This window comes from Hyaena hyaena, unplaced genomic scaffold (genome assembly GCF_003009895.1).
Source record: "Hyaena hyaena isolate Hyena2069 unplaced genomic scaffold, ASM300989v1 scaffold_129, whole genome shotgun sequence".
Taxonomy (NCBI): Eukaryota; Metazoa; Chordata; class Mammalia; order Carnivora; family Hyaenidae; genus Hyaena; species Hyaena hyaena.
The window spans coordinates 281,733-307,541 of NW_024080763.1; the positions used below are offsets into that span (position 1 = coordinate 281,733).

Consider the following 25,809-nt stretch of genomic DNA (forward strand, 5'->3'; position numbering starts at 1 on the left):
CAGGCTAAGGATTTGGTAATCATGCATTTGTGATGCTTGCAGCCTCATTCTCAGCAAGGACTATTTTTTTTTTTTTTTTTTTTTTAGCAAGGACTATTTTCTTTATCAAGGATGAGATTAAATACCTAACTTTGTCAACACAGCATCAATAGCCAAATAGGCAATATATTCATTTGTTCCGCAAAACAAGATACGCTAATGAATTTGAGCTTTGTAGCAAAGGTCAGATTTGGTTAGCAGGATAGCCTGTACTTAATGCGTGTAAATAATTGGGGAAGGAATGAGTGAGCAGTATTTTTTTTTAATGTATTGATCAAGGTAATGAAACCAATAAGCATTGTTTTTGTGCCTCGTACGTACAAGAAAGCAGTGCCTGAGGCATCTTGATGGGTTCTCAAAGTTGGCTCAGGCTTCAAGGAGCTTAGAGTTCTGTGATCAGAAAGCCAGTGGACAGAAACAACTGTAACCCAGGCAGAATGTGGATGTTTGGTTTCAGGTGTAGAGAGGAGACTTCTACTTGAGCCACCAAGGAGGGCTTGGAAGGCCAGGAGCATCTCAGAGGCCCTGAAGGACGGGGGCAGTTCAGGAGGTAGAAGGGAAGGCCGGAGAAGGGAAGTTGTGCTCATCCGGTCCTTTTATGTGTGTTTACGATCATCCCATTTCTGTCTTCGTCCTACTTAGCTTTAGACCAGAGACTCAAGTGAACTGGAATGACACCAGGGGCCAGGCTGGCGTTCTGAATGAGTGAGGCTGGCCAGGCATAAGATGGTAGGTCACCTTTGCCCTGCAGCCTCCGTGGGCAGACCCACTGGGGTGTGGTGGGGCCAGGAGAACTAGAAGCTTCTGTGCTGTGTTAACCAATTGGTACCACCTGATATGCAAGCCCAGGGCTGCCATTTTCCTCCTATTTTTTCCCCCTGAGAAGCTACGTGTCCAGATTCTCCTGACTCTTCATGTTAGCGACTAAGTCAGACTGATAGCACCGGGGGCATGCACTTGGGGCCAAACCCTTGATGGTTGCTGGCCGAGGGGGGCCTCACAAACCACCACCCCGTGAGAACACACTGTTTTCTAGCACAGCGACGCTGAAAACATGGTCCCCGCGCCGGCCCGGTCAGCATCACCTGGGAATTTGGCTAGAATTGCGGATGCCTGGGCTTCATCCCAGATCTGCTGAATAAGAGGGTCTGTGATGGGCCCTCCAGGTGGTTTTGATGCTCACTCAGGTTTGAGAATGTGTTTTCCTTTTTCCTTTCTTCTTTCTTTCTTTCTTTTTTTTTTTTTTACATTTTTTATGGCTAGTAAAAAAAATCAAAAGAAGAATATTTTACGATACATAAAATTATATGAAGTTCAAATATCAGTTTCCATAAATAAACTTTTCCTGGCACATAGCCATGTTTGTTCACTTACCTTTTGTTTCTGGATGTCTTTGCATTGCACCAGCAGAGTAGGAGCATCAGAGCAGGGGTCAGAGTCTCCCCTCCCCCCAAGCTGACAGTATTTATTATCTAAAACATATATTATTTGTCATCTGGCCCTTTACAGAAAATGTCAGCCTGCTTTAGCACAGTTAGCGGGGGTGGCGGGGAAGAGGGCAGACTCAGGAGTCAGGGATGCTGGGGGAACCTTCCTGTCTTGCCCAGGACAGAGGAGAGACGTATCATTGAGCCCCACAGCCAGGGAGCAGTGAGGAGGACCAGCTGTTGTGAGAGCATCCAGAGGAGGTGAGGACCACGCAGCAGACACAGACGAGCTACAAAGATGCTCCAGGGGGAAGAGTCCAGAGCTGGACCCCGAACTCAACCTGGGGCCGGGAGGAAGGAAGGAGTCAGATGATGGTATGAGTTTTGAGCATGATGATGACAGTAGAGATAAGGGGGCGTCCCTTGGGGGAGTGTACTTGGCAGGGAAGATGCGAGACCTAAGTGAGTTTCAACCTGCACGTTAGAGTTGCCGGTAAGATATTTGTCAGATGTGACCTGGAGGACATTTGCAGCCCATGTTAGGCTCAAGAGAGGCATCAGAGCTACGGATTTGGAATCGGGAATCTTCAGCACAGAGGATAAAGTCTGCCATGTCGCTACATGTAGGACTGGTTGGTTTCACTAATATTTTAACAGGAAGAGAGTTGGACTTGAATTTTCCTTCAGCAAAGGGTACCAGTCGAAGACCTCTTTGTCCCAGAAGGGAGTCAGGTTGGAGACGGGAAACGACATCCTCAAGGTGCGTCAAGTCCTGCCAGCCTCAGGAAGTGGGGGTCTGTGTGGTGGACTCGGGGGGCCGCCCGAGTCCCTGGCTCGCTCTGCTTGAGTCCTCAGCCGCTGGGCTGTGCCGTCTGGGCCCCAGCCTGTTCCCCACCTTCCATCTCCCGACTGGGAGGGGCTTCTGCTCCCACCGCCCTCCTTCTGGTGCTCCCCTTTCCTCTCAATTCTGAGGCCCAAACATCCCCCAAGAAACACATGAGAGGCAAAGCGACGGGGGACACTGGTGACAGTCACACTCGAAAACTGAATTCTCGACGTCTCTCTGAAGCTTCCAGCATGAGTTTTCATGGAGGATTTAGAGAGTGTGTCATAAAAAGTTAGCAATTAGCTGTAATTCTGTTTGTAATAGAAAAACTTGTTTGCGCTGGGCTTTAGTTAGGACACAGTGACTTGGCAGTCCCTCTGATCGATAGCAGGATTGCTTTTTAAAGGGCTTATTATATTCTCTTAATGCTTATTTGACAGAGATTACAGTGATGCTTTATAAATGGCCCTTAGTGAACATATGAATGGGGTATTCTCTCTGGAAGACAGCTTGTATGCAAACAAACTAGCAACTTAAGCTATTAACTTCTTCCGACTGACAGTTCTGAAATGGTGTTGTAGGAAAATATGGGACATGAATGTTTCCAGACATCAAATTAGTTAGATAAATGAACTTTGAATCGAAAAACCAAGCTTTCCAGTTGATAAACACAGTGCATGTTATTTTACGGCTGTGTCTTTTGAGACGAGGCAAGTCATTCCAGAAAAAGCAATGCTCTGTGCTCTTTTCTAATATTCAGTCCCTGATTGTAGCAGTAAGCAAACCTCAGGAAGTATTTCCTTCAGTATATGTCACATCAAAATGAAGTGCTTTCACTAGCTTGTGTGGTATCCAAATGGTCTTACAGAATCTTCCCTTCCTTCTACAGTGCTGATCATATAGGTGTAAGATCTTCTTCCGTGTGGAAGAAGAAAAGAGCTGGGTGCCTCCAGCCATCTCCCAAGATAGGCCCCCAATGAATGAATGTATAATGTTTCTTTTTTAAAACTTGTTAACTTAAAAATCATTATGCTTACTTAGATCTAAATACAGAAAACATTAAAGAATAGCAGTTTGGGTAAATTGCAATAAATAATAAGTGACTGGCATTTTGTCATGGTCATGCTGTGAAGTGGTGGCTTCACCTGTGATTGGATTTCTAGAACGGATGTGCATGTTCATTTCATCATACACGACAGTTTCCAAACACACATTTTCCCACTGGAACCCCCTAGCAATCTCTCCCGATGGTATCAGTTTTCTGTTGCTGCTGTGGCAAACAGCCACAACTTAAGTGACTTAGAACAATGCCCGTTGATTCTTTCTTGGTTCTGAGGATCAGAAGCCCAGTGGCTTGGTTGTATCCTCTGCTTCAGATCTCACCAGGTTAAAATCAAGGTGTTCACAGGGCTGCCTTTTTTTGGTGGAGGCATCAAGAGAGGATCTGTTTCTATTTCATTTAAGATGTTGACGGGATTCTGTCCTTTGAGGTCGGAGGGCCAGGTAGCGATGTTCTTGCTGGCTGTAAGTTGATGGCCACTCCCAGCTTCTAGAGGCCACTGCATGTTGCATCGCTCTGATCCCAGCGATGAAATGTTCTCTGCTTTAAGGACCTTCATCATTACATTGAATCCATCTCAAGAATCCAAGATCATCTTCCTCTTTCAAAGCCCTGCCTTCAATTAAGTATGTAAAGTTCCCTCTTCCAAGTAAAGTAACGTGTTCACCAGTCTCCAGAATCTTCCAGGGACATCTCTGAGGACCCATTACTCTATTCTGCTGACCACTCTGAGAGACATTATAAGTGCAGTTAGTTAGCCTTGTTTTCCTGGTGAGGAAACTGAGGCCCAGCAGAGTTAAGTGGCTGGTCCCCAGTTTTGTGATCTGAGTGGCAGCGTCCAGCCAGTCTGTGGACAGATCCCCAGCCTAAGCTCCCCTACCCTTCCAGGGAGCAGCTTCCTCAATGGAAAAACACTGTTTCCAAGATGAAATCAAATAGTTCATTTCTCTAATTTAAAATGATTATTCCTTTGCATTCAGAAGAGGAGAAATTGTTACATACGTACAAACTTCCAATTCAGGATGCCCTTCGAAGAAGGGCTCTGTGACCTTCTTCCAGGGTGCCAGAGGTGGTGTGAGGTTGCTGATACGAATCTGGGCCCTGGCACCCAGCCAAGGCCCCATCCATATGACTGCATCCCTCATCCCAAGCCCTGTTTTATGGGGGTGCAGCCCTCACTGACACTGAACATTCACCAGGGGCAGGTTCCTTATGTGTGAGGGGGTGACGGACAGGTGGTGTGGGGCTTGTGGGTGGTCGTGTGAGTCGTCCAGGTGCATGGCTGATGGAAAGCCCCATCTTAGCCATTGGCTTCCTGCCTGAGCCATCCACGGGCAGCCGGGCGCCAAGATGAGGTTTTCTCTCCTTCATACGATGATGTCTGAAGGCAGAGAGACAGCAGAGACCTGAGAAGGCCGTGCCACACCAGGTGGGGTCTGGTGTCCGCTCAGCCCTGGTCAGAGGCCGATTTCAGAAACATGATCTCACCACCGTGGCACCTGCTCCCAGGCCTCCATGCCACCACATCGCCTTGTCCCCATAGCTACCGTGTCAACATGTCCTGTGGCCAGGCCACCACGTCCGCAGTGGTTCTGTTCCAGCCCACTGTGTCACCATGTGTGCAGGGTACGGTCCCTAAGCCAGGGGCAGTCAATAACTAGGAAGTGGCAAAATGCATCTTCCTCAGATTTCTCCTACCCTGACTTTCCTCATCCTGACGTGGCCCTGATTTCTGGTTCTCCCTGCCACCCCCCACCCGGCCGATCTGCCCTGGATTTCACATTAACTTACACTTCACCACATGCCCTCCTCCTCCCGCAACCCACTCTACCTCTCTGCTCTGTTTTGGATTCTTTATCACTAAGGACCAAAGAAACTGAGCAGGGGGTGCTGGGAGCCAGGCTGGGAACTGAGGGTCCCACGTATACATGTGAAGAATTCCGCTTCCAGCAAGCCCTGCCCACCCTCTTTAGAGGAACAGAACGCATGTCATTATCCTAGTTCAGTGTCAAGGCCACTTGTGTCCATGAGGGCCATCAGCTTCCGGGGTCGAGGCAGGCAGCCTGTCGAGGGCAGAGGGACAGACTGACACCTTCCGCTCTGGGACAGATCCGACTGGGGAGGAGAGTCCAGATGTCCCTTCCGCGCCACCTGAGTCGACGTTTATGGCTTTGGGGCTTCTTCACTTCCACCTCAGACAGTGTTTCTCCTGTCACCGCTGATAGGCTCTTTACCTGTTTCCACCACCCCACAGATGTCCCTGGGTGCTCCTGTTCTGGTGCTGGGAATAGAATGTGGAACAAGGCAGTGACATTTCCCGTCTCCACCCCACCAAACCCCCGCCCTGTCAAGTCTAGGGGAGGGTAGACAGTCAATGAGTGAAAGAAACACACCCATATGTGAGCACAATGAGGAAGTCTGCGAGGCAGACCAGGACCTGGGATTGTGAGCGCAGGGCTCTGCTGACATGGGGGCTGGGGGTGGCTTTCCTGACGCAGTGACGTCCAGGCTGAGGGGCCCACAGAGGATCTTTAGGAAGCGGGCCGGCAGGTGGAGAGGCCTGGCCAGCTGCATGGTGGCAAGCAGAGGCCAGCCCTTCATGGTGCAAAGGCCATGGATTTATTCTGAGTATTGTGGGCCACCACTGATGGGGTTTAAGAGAGAGTGCTGCCACTGGGCTCGTTCGGGGTAGAGGGGGCATTGGTTTTTCCCACCTTCCTCTTTGGAATGGAAGGAGGGGCTGTAAAATAAAAATGGAATTTGAGACGTGGTAAGTTCGAGAACCCTGCATCGTTGCATTTTCCAGATCGCTTTCTGTCAAGTCATGTTGTCACTGTCCTCTCACAGCCCCATGGTGAGCCCCAGGAGGGGACACATGACTGTGTCTGCTTCCGCATCAGCCTTGTCCTCAGCCAGACACAGGGTGCAGGGGACCACAACCCCCTTGCATACAGATGCGCAGAGGGGAGACTGGCAACATTTCAATGAATCAATAAGGCTTTTAAGATGGTTTGGCTATATCGCTACAGCAATCTAAAGTGAAAGTCAAAACTGTTTGCTGCAAGTTTAAGCATTAGTGGTCACTCCAGCAGCAACAGGATAAAGAACTTGAACTAGGAGCATCACACATGCCAGAGGTGGTAAGGTTGTGTCTTTTTGTGGTGGGAAGGGAGGAGGAGGCTGAAAATCTGCAAACCCGTCATGTCAGACATGCATTAAGAAGAGTGTACTGAAACCGGCACCCTCCTGCAGTGTTGGTGGGAATGTAAACTGGTGCAGCTCCTCTGGAAAACAGTGAGGAGGTTCCTCAAAAAATGAACAATAGAACTCCCCTATGACCCAGCAATAGCACTGCTAGGAATTTACCCAAGGGACACAGGAGTGCTGAGGCATAGGAGCACATGTACCCCAATGTTCACAGCAGCACTCTCCACAATAGCCAAAACACGGAAAGAGCCTAAATTTCCATCGCTAACGAATGGATCAAGATGTGGTTTATATACACAATGGAATACTACATGGCAATGAGAAAGAATGAAATCTGGCCATTTGTAGCAACGTGGATGGAACTCAAGGGTGTTATGCTGAGCAAAAAAAGTCAGGCAGAGAAGGACAAATACCATATGTTTTCACTCATACGTGGAACAGGAGAAACTTAACAGAGGACCATGGGGGTGGGGAAGGGGAAAAAATAGTTGGGGAGAGGGAGGGAGGCAAACTATAAGAGACCCTTAGATAATGAGAACAAATTCATTGAGGGCTGATGGGGGTGGGGGAGAGGGAGAAGGGGGTGATGGGCATGGAGGAGGGCACTTGCTGGGATGAGCACTGGGTGTTATATGGAAACCAACTTGACAATACACTATAATTAGAAAAAAAAAGAGTCTCTACTAAAAATACTCCAACATTTTAACCCACAAAAACATTAAAAATTACATGTATTTCAAAAGTGGTTTTGACCTGAGATTAATATGTGTCATTCTGCACATTTTAACAAGGTGTTTGCTAAGGTCAGTTTCCATCAGAAAAAAAAAAAAGATCAATGACTCATGAATAAACATTATCATCATTTATGTAATACGTAAAAGGCCTCAAGCCAGGCACACCCCATTATGGCACCGTAATGCCTTCGCTCTTTCCTGTGCGATTCTGCTGTTAATTCGATTTTGTGCTCTCCCAGTCCACGGTGTGTGCATCTTCCCAGCTGCGAACCAGCCCACTAATATTAAAGTGGTAATCAAGATTGCCTCTAAATATTCATAGCAATAAATGACTCCCTCATGCCCCATGAATGCCATCGCTGCGGTCTGAAGCATTTGTTTAGTGCTGGAGAAGGATCTAGTTATTTCAGAGTCCCTCAAATGCAGTATTTTAATATTGTTGTTCTGCTTGAAAAATTAGATCCCTCTGAACTTCCAGTATCAACGGTTGAGATGAATGACTTTAGGGTCAGAACTGAGACCATCATCTTTGAAAGGGTAACCTTTCAAAGGGTAACCTTGGCCACTGACCCTCCATTGGATATTTTCTTTCCTGTAATTCTCTTCTGGTGTCTCACTGCCACCTTATTTTTTTAAGTCGCTAAAAATTGGCTATTTTTTAAAGACGTAGACACACTAAGGAGAGGATGCTGTACATCACTCCATCCATCAGAGAAAAAGCAGTTGGAGGTGTCACTGCATCTGTGGAAAGCCACATTTAAGTTTGGGTGAGCTCCCAATCACACAGATAAAAGAAAGGCAGCACAACATGGATAATGCCAACAAGAAAGAGACTGTAGCTAGTCAGTAAGTCACTTTGGGACATGTGTTCATATTAACAGTTAAGTACAATGTGCTGGGCGGGGGCACCGTGGTTGACCTCAGAGAGAGAACAGGGCAACTGAGGATTCAATAGATGACTTCTCTCTCTCTCTCTCTCTCTCTCTCTCTACCTCTGCCCCCTCCCCCACATGCATGCTCTCTCTATAAAATATAAAATAAAATAAATAAAATAAAATAAGAAAATTTCACAGTCTCCTGGGGAGAAATGCCCCTTAGATATGTAAAGCCAAGGCAGTGTTATTCTGGAAGGCACCTTACTTCGCGGAACTTTCCAAGGACAGCATCTGGGGAGGCTGTCCGCATAATGTCCATGAGGAATTTACAAGGGTTTCCAAAGAAACCAAACCTGCTGACACCTTGACCTTGGACTTCCAGCTTCCAGAACTGTGCAAAAATAAATTTCTGCTAGCCCAGCCACACAGTGTGTGGTATTTTGTTATGGCCACCCTAACAACCTAATAGAGGGGGCTTCTAAGATCCTGGTAATATTTTGACTTTTCAGCTGAGTGGTAGGTACCCGAAAAACTATTTTATTGGTTTTTAAAATTGTAATGATACATTTTATATGCTCATTTGGATATGCTTTTCCCAGTTAGAAAAGTGGAATTTAATGACTGTCAAAACATTTCTGGCCTATCGATTAGCATTGAACTGATTTATTCAGCAAATGTAGTTCTTTAAGCATTCAATGAAAGACACAGTTCCATTAAGGTAATCAATATATCCTTTTTCAGAAAAGGGATGCTATATTTAACCAGCACTCGTTCATTATCTCCAATGTACAAAAATCAAAAGAAAATGGAATGAATACATGCTTTTAAACTAAGCAATCCAATGCGATTAGTGGTTTTGCATGAAAATAGCTCCCTGTTCCTTTTCCCCAGTGCTTTCTCCTGTACCATTAAATCTCAACTAAAATGTACAGATAAAGATCTTTTTTTAAAAGTTTTCTGCCTCCCTAGGGGAAAATGTATTCATCTGAAAGATGTTGACATTGGAATGTTATAAGAGCTTCTGTAGAAGCTTTATGCAAAATTAGTACAAATGTTAATGTTTAAGCTAGTTAAATTTGGGAGGCAGAAAGGAAGAGGATTGCAAACATATTCTTTTTATTCACAAATATGATTGTCAGGATTGACCTTTAAAAGGTGATACATGTGTCAATATCTTGGGCAAAGACAATTTATAATTAAAGCAAGTTATTTATACACACACATATATTAAATACATGCAAATATACATACACATACATATGCTGGGGACATCTTGACAAAATACTGCGACATATTTTTGTTCTAATATTTTGTAAATTCATAATGCCATTTTCTGAAATAAGTACAAGTTACCAACTCTGGAGAGCACATTTTATGCATATTCGTAATTAAATCTTAGTGTCAGAAAATATAGGCAAATGCACTCAAAAGTCCTCATGACAGACTCAAAGCAAATCCGGGACTTACAAGCACTTTTACACACTGTATTAAAATCTAGGGGCACCTGGGTGGCTCAGTCAGTTAAGCATCAGACTTTGGCTCAGGTCATGATCTCATGGTTTGTGGGTTCGAGCCCCGCATCGGGCTCTGTGCTGACAGCTCAGAGCCTGGAGCCCTGTTTCAGATTTTGTGTCTCCCTCTCTCTCTCTCTGACCCTCTCCATTCACACTCTGTATCTCTCTCTCAAAAATAAATAAACATTAAACAAAATTTTTAAAAAATCTAAAGCAGGGATGTGTGTTTAATGTTGCACAGGATTGGAATAGTAATACTAACTTTAAAAGTTCAGCAAGCACTCAGAAATCCATACAATTCTTATGAACACCAGACAGTGTCAAAATACATCAATTAAGATGTCTGATTTTTCCAAGATCGCTATGTGTTTGTTTCGTCATTAGCTGGAATGAATCTATACAAAACAAGATCTGTTTATGGATGGACCTTGAGGGTGTTATGCTGAGCGAAATAAGTCAGGCAGAGAAAGACAAATATCATATGTGTGCACGTATAGGAGGATTAGGAGGAACTTAACGGAGGACCAAAGGGGAGAAGAAGGGGAAAGTAGTTGGGGAGAGGGAGAGAGGCAAACCATGAAAGACTCTTGAATACTGAGAACAAACTAAGGACTGATGGGTGTGGGTGGGGAGGGGGGAGATGTGCATGGAGGAGGGCACTTGTGGGGATGAGCACTGGGTGTTACACAGAAACCAACGTGACAATAAACTATTTGTAAAAAAAAAAAAAAGTAAAGCTTTAAAAAATAAAAAAAATAAAAACAAGATCTGTTTAAACCCAGAAAAAAAAATATATATATAAGCATTTCATTTATATGGAAATTTACCAGTTTAACTCTCAAGCTTAAGTAACTCCTTCAAAAATAATATCATTCATCAATTAAAATTGAGAAGAGCTTTCTTAATGTGCTCCTAAACAAAGAAAACACTTGGGTTTGCACCTAATTATATCCCCTGAGGCACCAAAATTTAAAATAGTCTTGCTCATTGGAAACTAATTTGACAATAAACTATTTGTAAAAAAAAAAAAAATAAAAAATAAAATAGTCTTGCTCAGGCAGCAACTGAATGATGCAAATTTTACTTCTTTATTAGTGACACAGAGGTGCTCAATGAAGACAGAAATGTCTGTGGACTTTCTGTCAAGGTAGAACATTCTCTTGCTCTGCTGTGTCCAGTGGTGGCAGCGACTAGCCACATCTTACTACTAAGTCTAAAATGTGTCCAACGAGGGGGCACCTGGGTGGTTCAGTTGGTTAAGCATCTGACTTCGGCTCAAGTAATGCTCTCACGGCTCGTGAGTTCAAGCCCTATACAGGGTTCTTTGTTGACAGCTCAGAGCCTGGAGCCTGCTTCAGGCTCTGTGTCTCCCTCCCTCTGCCCCTCTGCCCTGCTTGGATTCTGTCTCTCTCTCTCTTTCTCAAAAATAAATAAGCATTAAAATTTTTTTTAATTTAAACGTCTCTAGTGAGATTGATAAGCTGATTTTTAAGTTTTATTTCAAGTAATTTAAAATTAAAAACATATGTGGCTAATGGCTACCATATTCGATGTAGGAAACTGTCCAGATGTGCCAACGGAAGCCCTGAAAATAAAGTTAAGTAGTGTTTCACCCTTTTTGATGCTATCCCAGTCACGTGGCTCTAGTGAATACGTGTTTTAACCTTTTCCCCAAACTCACGTGACCTTCTGTTGTTAGAGTTGTTTAAATTTTGTTTCAGTAAACTAATGTTGTATATTGGAACTTATAATCCATCTTCTCCTATAACATAGTAACATGTGGTTATTTAATCCATATTGTAGATGAACTGCTATGTTGTAAGAAATGTCTCTTGAACTCTGGAGTTATGACAGAGCCTTTTTTTTTTTTTTTGTAGTTTATTTTGAGGACAGAGAGAGACAGAGCATGAGTGGGGGAAGGGCGGCGAGAGAGGGAGACACAGAATCTGAAACAGATTCCAGGTTCTGAACTGTCAGCACAGAACCCAATGCAGGGCTCAAATCCACGAACTGTGAGATCGTGACCTGAGCTGAAGTCAGACGCTTAACCAACTGAGCCACCAGGCGTCCCAATAGGGCCTTTTAAAACTGGAATATTAGACAGGGTGCATGGGGGGCTCAGTCTGTTAAGCGTCCAACTTTTGCTCAGGTCATGATCTCGCAGTTCATGAGTTGGAACCCCGTGTCAGGCTCTGTGCCGACAGCTCGGAGCCTGCAGCCTGGTTCAGATTCTGTGTCTCCCTCTCTCTCTGCCCCTCCCCAGCTCGAGCTCAGTCTGTCTTTCAAAAATAAATAAATGTTAAATTTTTTTAAAAATCAACATTGATGGGACGCCAGGTGGGCTCAGTTAGCTGGGTGTCTGACTCCTGATTTCAGCTCAGGTCATGATCCCAGGGTTATAGGATTGGGACCTATATAGGGCTTCCATGCTGAGCATGAAGCCTGCTTAATATTCTCTCTCTCTCTCTCTCTCTCTCTCTCTCTCTCTCTCTCTTTCCCTTCCTCCCTCCCCCCCGCCCCGCAAACCCTCTTCCCATTCACACATTCTGTCTCTATAAAATAAAATTAAATTACTTCAAATTCTTCTAGTGACAAACGCCCCATGGATATGTAAAGCCCCCATTTGAGACGCGCTGGTCTAGATAAAGGGGAGTTGGAAGTGACTGTTCCAGAATCTCTAAGGGTGCACAGCAGGAAAGGGAGCAGAGAGGGGCTTCATAGAATCCCTTTGAGTTGGCAATTCCATTTTGATTTGGGTAAGGACTCTGAATGGTTGGGCTCACAGGTAGGAGTGTGGCACATGGGACCGCCCTGGGTTAGCAGGGTGTGGGTTAAGGGACACTGTCACACAGGTGCCTTCTCAGGGCAGGGCAAGAAACTCATTAGGATTTCCGGGACAGAACAGAGAATATAGGTGCTGGCTCCCCACGGACAGATGGGCACACGTGAACTGGGTTTCCTGGAGCCCAGAGGAGGAGAGTGTCTGCCTCAGAAGAAGAAGAAGAGATTGGCAGAGATGTGTGCCCTGTTCACTAATTCCTTCCTTCGCCAACTATTAATTGGGCTTCTATTATTTGTCTGGTGCCTTTGTGGACGTAATAAGTAAGAGGAGCCAGAAATCAACATACGAGTTATTAAGAGTAGGAAGGTGGTTCTTCCTTACAGGGAGGGAGAGGACAGGAGGCTGAAAGAAGGCTTCCCGGGGGAAGCTGAGCATGTAATGAGATTGAGGAGTGAGATAAGACTTCCTCGACTTTACTGACATTGAAGCTGGTGCTGAGGGGAAGCATTCCAAGTAGAGGGAACAGCGTGCACAAAGACGAGCCCTACAGAGGAGCTCAGCGTGTCCGAGGAGCTGGCGAGGCCGACATGGCGACGGCCAGGTGGTTGAGGAGCAGAGCCATATAGGCCCTAAAGTCCCAGTGCCAGTGAAGGTTCATTATGAGAGGCAGCGGGTTGATGAGGAGGTGTTTTTAAAGATACGCTTCTGTTGCCATTGGAGAATGAATGGGAGGAAGGTAGAGGTAGATACGGAGGGACCCAGGTTGGGACGGCTTTGTAGTAATCCCGGTGAGAGTGAAGGCACGTTGAACTGGACCGGGGTTGGAGAGGTGTAAGCTGCTACAGGAGCTGTGTTTTGGAGGACAGCCCTGTAAGGACCTCTTCATGGGCTAAGAGGAGCTAGAGCTGGAGAAGGTATGAGACGGGACTTCACATTTCTGATGCGAGCAGTTGGGGAAATAAAGATGCCCTTTATAGAGACAGGGAAACTGAGGAAGGTGTTTATTGTGGGAGGTGGGGGTAGTGAAGGAGGGTCTCAAGGCTATGTGGCCAAAGAAAAGGGGTGGAGGCCATGCTCCCGCCATCCCGGAAGGCGCTGCGTCCTCCAGACTCTGGTAGTGGTTGAGCTGGTCTCATCTACTTGGGGGTTTCAGACTGGTCCCAAGGAAAAAATGTATTTTTCTCTCCCACCGTGGCATATGCCTTCAGAGTATATTCAAATGTTGACAGGTGAATGTGAAACGTGTTTCAGCTGACTTATTTATCTTTCAGAATCATCCGGACATGTTGAATGTTCGAATACAACTGGAAAGCAAAGAACTGATCGTAAATCTGGAAAGAAACGAGTAAGTCACGTTAATTCTTGTTTGCTGTGCATTAGGAGCAAGTTAGGAGCTGTGGGTTCAAAGTGCTGTGTAATTCGCCGTGGCATTTAGAGAAACAGAATGAAATGCATGGATTCATAATCCAATTTGGATCCGAGGCTGGAATTAACTTGAAAACATGATTCCAATGGAAAAACAAAGAACTTTATCACTCTAAAAAAGAAGTCTGTAAATCAGCAGGTTTTTCTCATAGTTCTGATGTTCCTTTTGTTCAGAGACTGATTTGTCAAGGATAGAATTTAAGCATCTTCTGTTCAAATAACAGCATTCCATAATTAGTCGACTTTTGGCAATCCCTGGCTTATATAAAGAGAAACTGCTTCAAATGAATAGACTCTCTTTTTTCCCTGAGAAATACCAAGGATTTATTTATCTTTCAGAGCTTGTCTCCAGTGGTACAAAGTATTTATTTTATCTTTTTGTTTAAAAATTTGACCTTTTTTTGCAAAATTATATAAATTTCCAAAAATGGTATTCTATTTCTTTTCCTGGAGCAGATGGATATTGTTACATATTTTGTATGACTTCCCAGTAGAAAACTGTGTCTACTTCAAGGCATAAAGTAACACAAGCCCTGTTCAGTCATCCTTTATTCGCTGGCTCTCCCCCTGGGTTCCTCAGACCCAGAGGACCCCTTACTGTGTTATTTGATTAGTACCAGTAAAGATCTGTGTGTTTCTAATGAGCAATCTGTAGTTGAAGCTGTAAATAAAGTTACCAAGTGCTGGCTTGATTCAAAAAGGAGTTTCTACCTTCTAGAACTAGTGGGTCCTGTTCCTCACATATCAGTGAAATGCTGACTTTTGCTGCAGACAGTGTAGATAGGAGAGCTTCCCCGGAATGAGTTCTGCCGAAGACACACATTGCAAAAATCTGACTCTGTGTTTCCATGTGAACAAGTCAGATCGCTTACTGTCTCAGTGCTTTGATTTGAGGGTCCCAGGCAAATAGGATCAGTGAGATCATCATGGTCAATTCTCACATTCAGTATCTCACACCATCGCTGACAGCAATTTTAAAAAATAGATATGTGTACACATTTGAAAATAAATACACTTACAGTGAATGTATGTGAAATAGCATAGGCTGTCCCTGGGGGTCTGCACACTGCCCCTTCGTGTTTCTTGCATGTTCACCCCTCACCATTAAATGGGTTAAAAGTTTTTGTAAAGGGGTACCTGGGTGGCTCAGTTGGTTGAGCATCTTCGCTCAGGTCACGATCTCACAGTGCGTGAGTTCGAGCCTCGCGTCTGGCTCTTTGCCATCCGTGCAGGACCTGCTTCGGATCCTCTGTCTCTCTCTCTTTGTCCCTCTTCCATTCATGCTCTCTCTCTCTCTCTCAAAAATAATTATAAACATTAAAAAAAATAAGCTTAAACAAATAAAGCTTTTGTAAACAGTAGATAATGTGCTTTTAGTCTTCCTCATGACTTGATGATCTTAAATTAGGGATTTGGGTACGCGTCTTGGATGAGTAGGCTGCCGAACGGAAAACTCTGTTGCCTTTGCTGTGTTTCTTTTAGCAAAGTAAATATGTCCGTGCTTTTTTTTTTTTTTCCACGTAAGAATGCCACGGGACATTTTAGGTTTTGTAAATTGCTATTTGTAGGTGGTTTCGAACTATCTCAAAGGACGAAACTAGGCATTTCCTGAAAGATTACAAGAGAACGAGGCTTCTGGTGGTGATGCATATCCCCGGTGAGGTTTTAGGGCTGCTGCTGGATTTTGGCGGCTTCTTCTTTTGTCACAGTGTTGGAGGGTGTGGGGGGGCGGTGTGAGTGGTGCCCATCCCAGATCTTTAGACGGTGGTAGGGGAACACAAATCCACTTAATAAAAACCTTGGTTTATTTGTTTTTACTCTAAAAGGGATACATGTCCGGGGTAGAAAGTTGAAAATTGTAGGAGAAAAAAGAACAAAGAGCCAAAAAAAAAATAAAATACTTCTACTACCAAACACAGTTCCTGATTAATATTTCAGGGGTTGTTCAAATACATTTTTTCCTCATAAATAAGGCTTTTTTTTTTTTTTTTGGTCTTCTTGGTGGATATTGTAGTCTGTGTGCAATTTGATAATCTACTTCTTCATTTAGCTTTATAATGGGCATGTCCATATAGAAATGTGGTCCTTAGCACCGCTCTGGTTCTCTGAGTCCGTTAGTGGCTCAATAGCCTCACTCATGGTTCTTTTTGAAAATGACTTACTGTTTATTAAGGCAGATGGTATAATGCACAACGATGGTAACACAGGAGCTAGTTTGTATAAAAGATCATTTTAATGGGTGCCTTAATTTGCCTACTTCCAATTCTGGGCCTTTCACAGAATAGTCTCAAGATTAGAAAAGTTGAAAATGCAAAACGGTCTCCTATTTTTTTTTTAATGTTTTATTTATTTCAGAGAGAGAGAGAGACAGCATGAGCAGGGGAGGGTCAGAGAGAGAGGGAGATACAGAATCTGAAACAGGCTCCAGGCTCTGAGCTAGCTGCAGCACAGAGCCCGACATGGGGCTCAAAGCTATGAACCGTGAGATCATGACCCGAGCTGAAGTTGGACGCTTAACTGACTGAGCCACCCAGGTGCCCCAAATGGTCTCTTCTTGATTTATATCTCTCTTCCCCACCTCACTGTCAACTGACATTTTAGAAAATATAGGGAGAGTGTTTTATATGTTCCTATGACATTCTACAACTTTATTTTAATTACACTACTTATTAACACTACAGTCGTAGAGATTCTGTTCTGCTGAAAATAACATTTTCATAATTAGAGCATGCCAACATTACTATTTTAAAGTTACATTCCCCCAAAATACTTCTACATAATATTTTTTTTGAAAAATACCAAAAATCTGTAATTTTGTAAGTAGAGTGAAATGCTTATATGCTACCAGCCCTTGATGCTGTCAGACACAAAATATGATCCATTGTCCAAGATAAAGTAGAATTTTTCATTAATATAGCCTTTGGCCCAATAGATCCAATTAGAGATTTTATCCACATGAAACTATAAGAACTCAAAGGTAAATAAATGTTCAAGCAAGATAAATGTGAATATTTAATCAGCACAGTAGAGAGCCTGGTTAACCAGAAGGTAAGCTGTCACTACCTATATCATGCCGGCAGGCCGGGAAGCAGCCTTACATTCAGGAATGCTCACTGCAGAATATTTTACCTAAATTGATAGGGGGAGATTGATTAAATAATTTAGGATTCAGCCATGAAATAGAGTACTGTGCAGCAATTAAAGGTGATGATGAGAATCTTTCTTATTGTAAAAAGCATTCATGATATAATCAATGTAAACAGCATGTAGGTAATATTTTACGTGGTATTCAGTTTTTATTTTAAAATTATACACATGCACACATAGCCCTGGGTAGTAAGATTATGGAAGACGTTTGCTTTATTCATGTTTTACAACAAGAAAATCTTACTGTTAAAATTAGGAAAACTTTTTATATTGAAGGAAAAAAATCTGTAAAATCTTAAAACTTAAAGGTTGAAAAGAAGAATATTGAAGTATTTATTATTCATTAAATGGATATGTTGGTGATTTAGAAAGGCCTCCAGCAACTCTCAAATGGCTAGGAAACTCTATCCATTGAATACTGGGTCTTTAAGTATCCAGAAATCTATTTTAATTAAAAACCTATTTGGAAATCATAACCAAACTAAAGGTAGCCTCGGTGTCTCAAATCATAAGAGCCATATAATCCAAAGCTAATACTAAAAGAGGGTCACCTAATTAACCCTACTCAGAAACTCATCACGTACGCCAATTCTTCATGAAGTGGAGTGGAATTTGTATTAAATAGTTGTTTCAGGGAATCTCTTTTATTTGCCCCCTAGCATCCCTAATTTGTGCAAAGATCGGATGCTGTTCACTTTAAATCTGTGTTTGTATAGCCATAATTGAATGTTTAAGGAAACTCAAAGCTTCCCCAGAGAAGCATTTTTCACAGTGTTGCTGTCTGCCTACGGAACTGCAGGGACCACTTTATGACTTACCGTAACTCTCCTGGGTCCCCGTGGGCTCTCAGGCCATCCCTCAAACAGGTGCTCTGTGCAACTGCATCTTTGATCAAAATGCTTTATTGGACAGGCTGGCCAGCTTAGACATCCATTTTTCCAGTTTAGGATAATTAGAAGTGATGGCTGTAGATCACACTCCCCACATCTCTCAGATCCACGGAGCTTTCTGTTTTTTAAGCCTTGGCCCATCCCTGGCTGGAGGCAGGTGCTGGGGGAAGGTCCATGGCCCACTGAATTTATATTTGCCAGTCTTTGTACTGGAAGAATTCTGGCATTGGCTTTTATTCTGTCTGGAATAATTCCAGACATCTCTTAAGGGGCAAATCTAATTAATATTCACTCAAACAGTAGCAGAAAGGACATTTAAAATTTACCAGACATGGCAGTAAATATTTGGGAAGGTGTTTATTTGACAGCATCTCTCGGAGTATCCTGATGCAGGAGGGAGAAATGTAGCTAGTTCAGGTACAGCATCGGACAGGTGAGTGGTTGGCTGAATAACTATCCAGAGGATATGAATCCATGGGTCTTGTTGACCCAAACCGTGTTGGATAGTTGGACTGAGATGCAGTGAGTGGCCCCAGGGCTGTGTACAAGGCCTCATCCCGGTCCGCAATTTCCTGAGCCATCTCTATGAAGACATCAGGGGTGCACTGATCACACTTCTTGACAACGCCACACTGGAGGGGTAACCGCTCTGCATCACAGAATCTGGATTATAGAGATTTCAGCGGTGTGGCTCAATGGGCCAAAACTAACAAGATGAGATTTAATGAGGATAAATGTAAAGTCCTATGCTTGGGTTAACGGAAAATAAACATTGTAAGTTCAGAAAGAAACTTACTCATAGTTCTCATGAATGAGACCCACAGACTCTACATGAACCCCCGAGGCCGTGTGGCTGCTCTAAGGTGACGGCCACCCATGTGTGCACATGGGTGCCCGTGGCCCTAAACCAGAGTAGCTGTCGTTCTGCTGGAACATAGAACACTCCAGAACACTTCCCCTGTGCTGCTCCATGCACAACCTCAGAGAACTGCTTGCTGCAGTTCTTGTTCCTAAGAGCAGAACTCCCTTCCCTGTCCCACCAACCAGAGATGTCCTTCAGGCCCGGGTCTCAGCCTCCCCTCCAGCTGCTTCCCTGGGGTCTGGCTGGTACTGGGCACTCAATAAGCACTTACCATATGGGTGAATGACGGAACACAGACAGTCTGGAGTGAGGCACCAGGAGGTTGAGGGTCTGTCTCAGGTGGTGTAAGAAACTAATTATTTAAGGAGAAGGCTTCTGGGAAGGACACAGGGTTTGGAGTCAAGACACCAGGCTTTGAAACCCAGCTCTGCTTCCAACAACAAGCTGCTCACCTTCTTTGTTTTCTCATCTGCAAGAAGGAAGACAAGTCTATGTACAAAGAATCGAGCTCATGTTGGTTTTCATGGTCAGGTTTGAGTGACTCAGTGACCTAATCCTGTGCACCCAGTGTTATTTATTATTTCACCTAAGTATACCCTTGGCTTCACCGAAACTATGTGAAATTCAAACTTCTTAAATTAGTGGAGATCAGATCATGCCTAATCTTGGCCTGTGAGTCTCAATGGTAGCCAACTAGCCCGATTCCGTCAAGAGCTGGAAAGGATTAGTATGCTAAGCCTTTGGGTTAATTTTGCTCTAACAGTCTTAATTTCACAATTTTGACATCTTGAGGAATTAAAAATTTTTGAGTTCTGGTGCATTGAGTGCTATTTTTTTTTAAATTTCTACTCTTGCAGAGGAAGCCCAGCCTCCTAGGTTCTGCTAGAACCTCCAGCTGTAATTTGTCAGGGGAGGTTCTAATTATTGACTGAATTACCAGGGACAAAACCATAGCTCAGAAACTCTCCTGTCTGCTTGCATGGTTTTGTCTCTCAGCTGCTTCCCTTCTACCATCCTCAAATCTTTATTAACTCAAATGCTTAGTAATAAGTTAATAATGAATCAATTAAATAATTTCTTTCCTCACTTAGTCATTTGTTCACAAATGTTTATTTAGTACCAGACACTTGTGGTTGGCACTAAAGATAGAGTGGAGTAAACAAGGTCAAGGCCTTGTCCCCTTGGAGGTCAGTCAAGGAGCCCAACAATAATGAGAGACAGCCGGGCTGAGAGCTGAGGAAGACAAGTATGAGGCCCAGCAAGACCTAGGGAAGGAAGCCATGTGAAAAAGCAGCATTTGAACTACACATGAATAGGAATGAGCCAGATAAAGGAGGGCAGAGGGTAGAAGGTTCCCAGAGAGGGAGGAGCTGGCATAATATCCTGGGTGGGGCGGGAAGGAGCTTTGAAGTATTTCGGAAACTAAGAGAGTCGGTGTGCCAGTGTGCAAAAGGGAGATGGTGAGAGAGAAAAGCGGAAGCTGGCCCATGTAGGACCTTGTGCTCCATGTAAGGACCTCCATATTTTCTCATAGGGACAGTGGTGCCCTGTGGAAGCAAGGCCTGTAAGCAGGGCAATGACGTGATACAATTCAGTTTTTAAAATAGCATTCTGGCTACATGTGAAGATGAGATTGGGGAAGGTGAAGAGTGGGTTGGACAAGAGGCTGTTTATCGCTGGTGCACAGGGAGGAGCTGGTAATGGCTCCAAGCAACAGAGAAGTCGTGGAAAGTAGTAGATGAGAGATGTTCAGTGGGAAGAATGGACAGAAACTGATGAGCATTTGGGTGCCTGGGGGAATGGAAAGGATAATTTGTACACATGAAATGCTAGAACGTTGATGATCTTTGATCAGAATAGAGAGCCCTGGGAAAGGACCCAAAACTTGCCCTGTGACCAATGGCTGGGGACAGCAAGATGTGGATCGTAGTGGACATGGTCCTTCAAGTCTTGCAGAAGGGTGGACTTTTGGAGCCTAACAGAAACCACTTGAGGGGTGACCTGCGGAAGGTTATCACACAGAGTGCATACAGACAACCCTACCCCCCTCAAATCTCCCTAGGGCATTGTTTGGGGACCACCAGCACCAGGATCACCCGGGGGAGCACAGTTCACATGTTCATTGCCACATATGGCTGTTTGAATGTTTCCATTATGGCAGAAAGTTGTGCTGGAGGTGCTGGGGTGGGCAAGGAAATGCCAGCCCACCAGATCCTTCTGGGGTTTGGAGTTTCTGTCTTAGCTGGTGCATTGCCGGTGGGAATGATTTTTCCTACAGTGAGTGACCATACCTCTTCGGGTTCCCTGATTCCTGCAACACCCCTACTTTGCAGCTTTGGGCTGTGCCAGATGGGTCATGTCTGCACTTGGATGAAGTGGAGAAAGGACAGTGGAAAATTCTCTGCCCATGACTGTAGACTCATGCAGTTGCTGGATTTCTGTGGGCTGCTAGCTGGACTAAACACCTTCTGAATTAACCTAAAGTCTCTTAACATTTAAGAGTTCTTTCTAGTTGGGCTACACTTTGTTTGCTGAATGAGAACTGCGTTCCCTTGAGCTTTCTTCCTCATCTTAGTCTTTGAAGTTATACAGACATTGGAAAAGGTCAGAATGCCATTTTTAGAGTTTTTGGTTCCCCAGCCTGACTTAACTTTAAAGTGCCTTAGCTGGTTAAGATCAACCTTTCCAAAGCAGTGCCCGTCTCCAATTCCAGGCTGAGAGTATGGTGTCCTTGAATGGACTTCTTTAAAGTTTGAAGAGCTTGACAAGATCACTTGGAATGGAAGTAGATTTCCAAGTCTAATTAGGTCACTTCCAATTCTTCACTTCTTGTGCCTCAGGTTTACGATTTTCTGAGGAAAATAGTGCATATCCTCAGGGCTCCTTTTCCAGAACACCACATCTCAAATAGTAATGGTTGTCCTAGCTAGGTCCAGGGGGTCTCCGGTGCCTGGCGAGTGATCCACTGTTGTCATTGTGGTCGTCATCCGACCACCCCTTCCCTGCAGTGCAGCCGGTGTGGTGATCTGCAGATGCTGTGCAAGCTGGTGTATTTATGACAAGTCCCTTGCCTTTTCTAGTTGACACACCCTCAACTAGAAAGAAAGGCCATAGTGCTTCTGTTTGTGTGACATAATGACTCTTCATTGATCAGGTAAGACAAAGAGACTAACTCTCCAGAGAGCTTGGAACACTTTTTGGCAGTTGGATTGTTTGAATCTGTGTATAAATACAGCCTCATGTTGCATTTGGTTGCTACAGCTCAGTCTTTTTTAATAGTCCTTCTTTTTAATTCTTGCCTTTGAAATCTTGTAATCCTTGTGAATGAAACCAGGTTGCTTGCCCGGTAGAATCTGTCATATGCTAGTATGCTGACTTCATCCCCGTGGTGTCATCTAGCCTGTTCCTCTGACCTCCGGGTTTTCTGTTAACCAGGAGGTATATCTATAGCCTTGAGCAGATTCAGGTTCTGTTTTTGTCAGTAGGGCTACAGCATGGGTGGTTATTTGTCCTTCTCTGGCATCACATCAGGAATTTTGTGATGTTGGATTGCACACTGGGTTCAGGGATCATCCTGAGGCTTCTGCCATAAAGCTCTATTTGAGCCTTTACCCTCCAGGGACAGTGGCCATCAACAACCACTGCTTACATTAATTCTTCTTTGAGATCTTACAAAGTGGTGATTTTCTAATTCTATCATTCCTTTGTAATTTGTTAGCTGGGATTTTTCTAGAGAAGAAATTTCCCTCATCAACTGTTGGTTACCCTGAAATTCAGGGAAAACGCAGGAACACCTTTAATCCTTGTTTGGCCATTGCCTATTGGTGGCTACTGTATTCCTCAAATTTAGCACCTCACACTTGGGGCTTCACTCCATGGCCCCTGTTGAGCACCCACATTCATGATAGGCTCCCTGAGGAGTCCAGAGGTATGCCAGAGCCTGTCCCTGCACAGCTGCTGGGGTGCAGGATGTAAGCCTGCCTCTGAAACCTCTCTGTAGAGATTCTAATGTTCTTGTTCTTTTAAAGTAAATGTGTCCCTGCATCCTGCATGGAAGTAGATACTTGGGGGTCAGAATAGGAAAGCAGGAACTGGTCCGAGCCTTGCCAGCATGAAAACCAGGGCTCTGAACTGGAGTCCCACTATTTCCATGCCAATGACAATGGCAAATTAAGACAACTGTTTTACTGACAAGCAGACTGAGTCAGACTAAAGGAAAGTGGCAGTAAATTCTTCAAGGACCCACAGCCCAAAAAGACGTGCTAGGCACACTTGTGCAAAAGAAGTGGGAGTATCCACACTTGTGCAAGTATACCTAACAGAAATAGAAGAAGGGCATTTATCTAAAAATGTTATGAAATAGTCACTTCTTTCCCATCCATGTGCTGATAGATTTCACTGTGGGTTGAAGTGGGCTGAACATAAGTGGAGAACAGAATTTCTTTATTTTTATTAAGATTTTCTTCCTTATGAAAAACATGTAGGCAGATAGAAGATGTTGTAAGAGCAACCTCACAGCAGAAGATATATTCTGGGAGACAATTTATTTATGCATCACATTAATTTCAAGGCACTTCTAAGGCTACCTCTTCAGTCTCAACTGGCCCAGAGGGTTTCATTGGTCAGTTTCTTGGTTTTCTGTAAAAATCCAACAGTCTCCAGTGGAAATTCCCTCTGTGCATTATTAGTGACCAAGCAGTGCACAGGTGCCAAATCTCAATGCACAGAAATTCCCTAGGAATTGTAGGATATGGTTTTCATGCGTGGTTTTCACAAAGTAACCAATTAGTAACATTTTTTAATAAAGTCCTGGTGGTATTGTACATTCATATTGATAAAAATATAGACTATTAGGAAGTTGGTTAAATGGAAAAATATATTAAAAATTTTATGTATATATGTAAAAATGACTTTAAAAACTTACTAATAGTACTGTCCCTATAATTTAAATATATTTGAAATGCACTTAACTTTTGGATCAAATTTATTATCATACCAAATAGGGTCTTGCTGATGATCTGATTACATTACTTCTTATGCTCTATAAATACTTCTTCAATCAAAAGTCTGTATTTTCACATTGGACCATAAATTACCTGCATAGATATTATTCAAATCTCTTTTCACTCAGAAAGTTATTTATTAAGAACTGATGCTTTTTCCAAAGTAACCTTTGCATGTAAAATTTAAATGTAATCACTGATGTAGATGGCCATATATTATTAATTAGTTAATTAATTGGCTTATGCTCTGCCATATCCCAGAAAAGATTCAAATTTGCTAAAAAGAAAAAAAAAGGCAAATTAATCCATTGATTTCCTCTAGATAGTATAGACTATCCCCACTGCCAACCAACTAATGCTTCTTCATTTTACTTTGTTTCCAGAGCAGCAATTGTAATCAAGATGGATAGAAGTCAGGAAGATGAGCATTGAGGGAAGTAGAATGTATGCCTATCATTGCTCTCCTTTTTCCCTCCACCAGGAGCAAAGAGGTTTAGTATGATATAGGGGCAAAGCATTGAATCAAGAAGGAAACATGAAATATCTGCTCTTTATTAGCTTTGTGCCTTTAAGCAAATTAATTAACCTCTCTAGCCCTGATTTCTCTTATCTGTAATCTAAAATGAGTGAAGGGGATACACACTTCCAGTTGTGTAGTGTACACACTTTTAGTTGTAAACAAAGTAAGTCATGGGAATGAAAAGTGCAGCACAGGGTATATAGTTGATAATATTGTAATATATGGTGACTACTTCATAATGGGCATAATTGTTGAATTACTGTGCTCTACACTTGAAAAGAATTTAATATATGTCAACTGAACTTCAATTTAAAAATTTTAAATGGAGATATTTAGCAAAATTTTTTTGAAAAGATAGTCATGGCTTCTCAGCTTGGGAACCAGGTTGGAGAGTTGTCAAGGGGCACATTTCCCCTCTAAGATCTATGGCCTCCGTAATTTCCTGAGTTAGAATGCATTCTTACTTGTCCCAGAGGAATTCTTGAACTGGCCATGCTGGGAGAAATTGTACTTATAATACTAGATGAGGAAACACGAACAGCATGTTATATTTAAGCAGCGAGGCCAATTAGACAATTCCTGTGAGAGCCAAGTTTTCATATTTAGCTGTACTTTAGTGAAACAGGAAACCCTGAGTGAGCAGCTCCTAACATGGGGCTCTGAGCTCTGCTCCCCCGAGACCTAGGAATTCTGTTCTTTTGGGAGATTTCAATATGTAAGATTGTGTATCTGAGGGGGTTATGTGTGCTGGTGGCCAACACAAGAGAACAAGCATGGAATGCCACACTGTGGGGTAAGGATGCGGCAGGAAACATCAACCCTTGGGTCTGATGTATAGCTGGAGTTTGTTAGAAGCTGGAGAACCTTCATAACTTAATGATACATGACCATCACCTTAATCCCCTTAAAGTCTTTGAAAATATTTTTTAAAACCAGCAAGAAAGACAGAAGAAAGGCACTTAGGTGCCTCTAGGATAGGCTAGTTATGTTCTGTTTCTTAAACCAAATGATGGGGGTGTGAGTGTTCCTTTTTCATATCCTTTTGTATATGCACTCTAGGTCACAAAAATAAATCACCATTGTTTTGTGGCAGAACCTAACACAGTTCACACACAGCAATTGTACTAATCCTTTTGAACCCTGTTGTTTGTTTTCTTCTTGCCCTTTGACCTCCTTGGAGAGAAACTATGATTGATTTGCAGAGGACAGTGTCATTGGAATGAGTTTAAGGAAACTGGGTACCTTTCGTTGCCAATGACAGGAACTGGATAAATATTTCAATGAATCAATATCTTTCTCTTAAAATAATCATTGGTGTGGTATTCCTAGAAATAGAAATCGTGAAAGCCAAGACAAATATTATATAAAAAGTGGGATTTCTCAGAATATATTTGTAATTGAGTTTCTATACGGGCATGAACATATAGAAACATGCCTCCTAATGTATTATGTAGTTATAATATTACATAAATATCCATCATTGTCGTACACAATAGTT

The 25,809-nt window shown here is 43.3% G+C and overlaps 1 protein-coding gene across 4 annotated transcripts in view; it reads left to right on the forward strand.

The window, feature by feature from the left end:
- Positions 1-25,809, forward strand: part of ADAM12 (ADAM metallopeptidase domain 12) — a 346,871-nt gene that overhangs the window by 82,471 nt on the left and 238,591 nt on the right. For all 4 annotated transcript variants that reach the window (XM_039237898.1, XM_039237897.1, XM_039237900.1 and 1 more), the window contains one exon: positions 13,736-13,809. In XM_039237898.1, the coding sequence (XP_039093829.1) occupies positions 13,736-13,809 (74 nt within the window). The remainder of the gene's footprint in view (positions 1-13,735; positions 13,810-25,809) is intronic.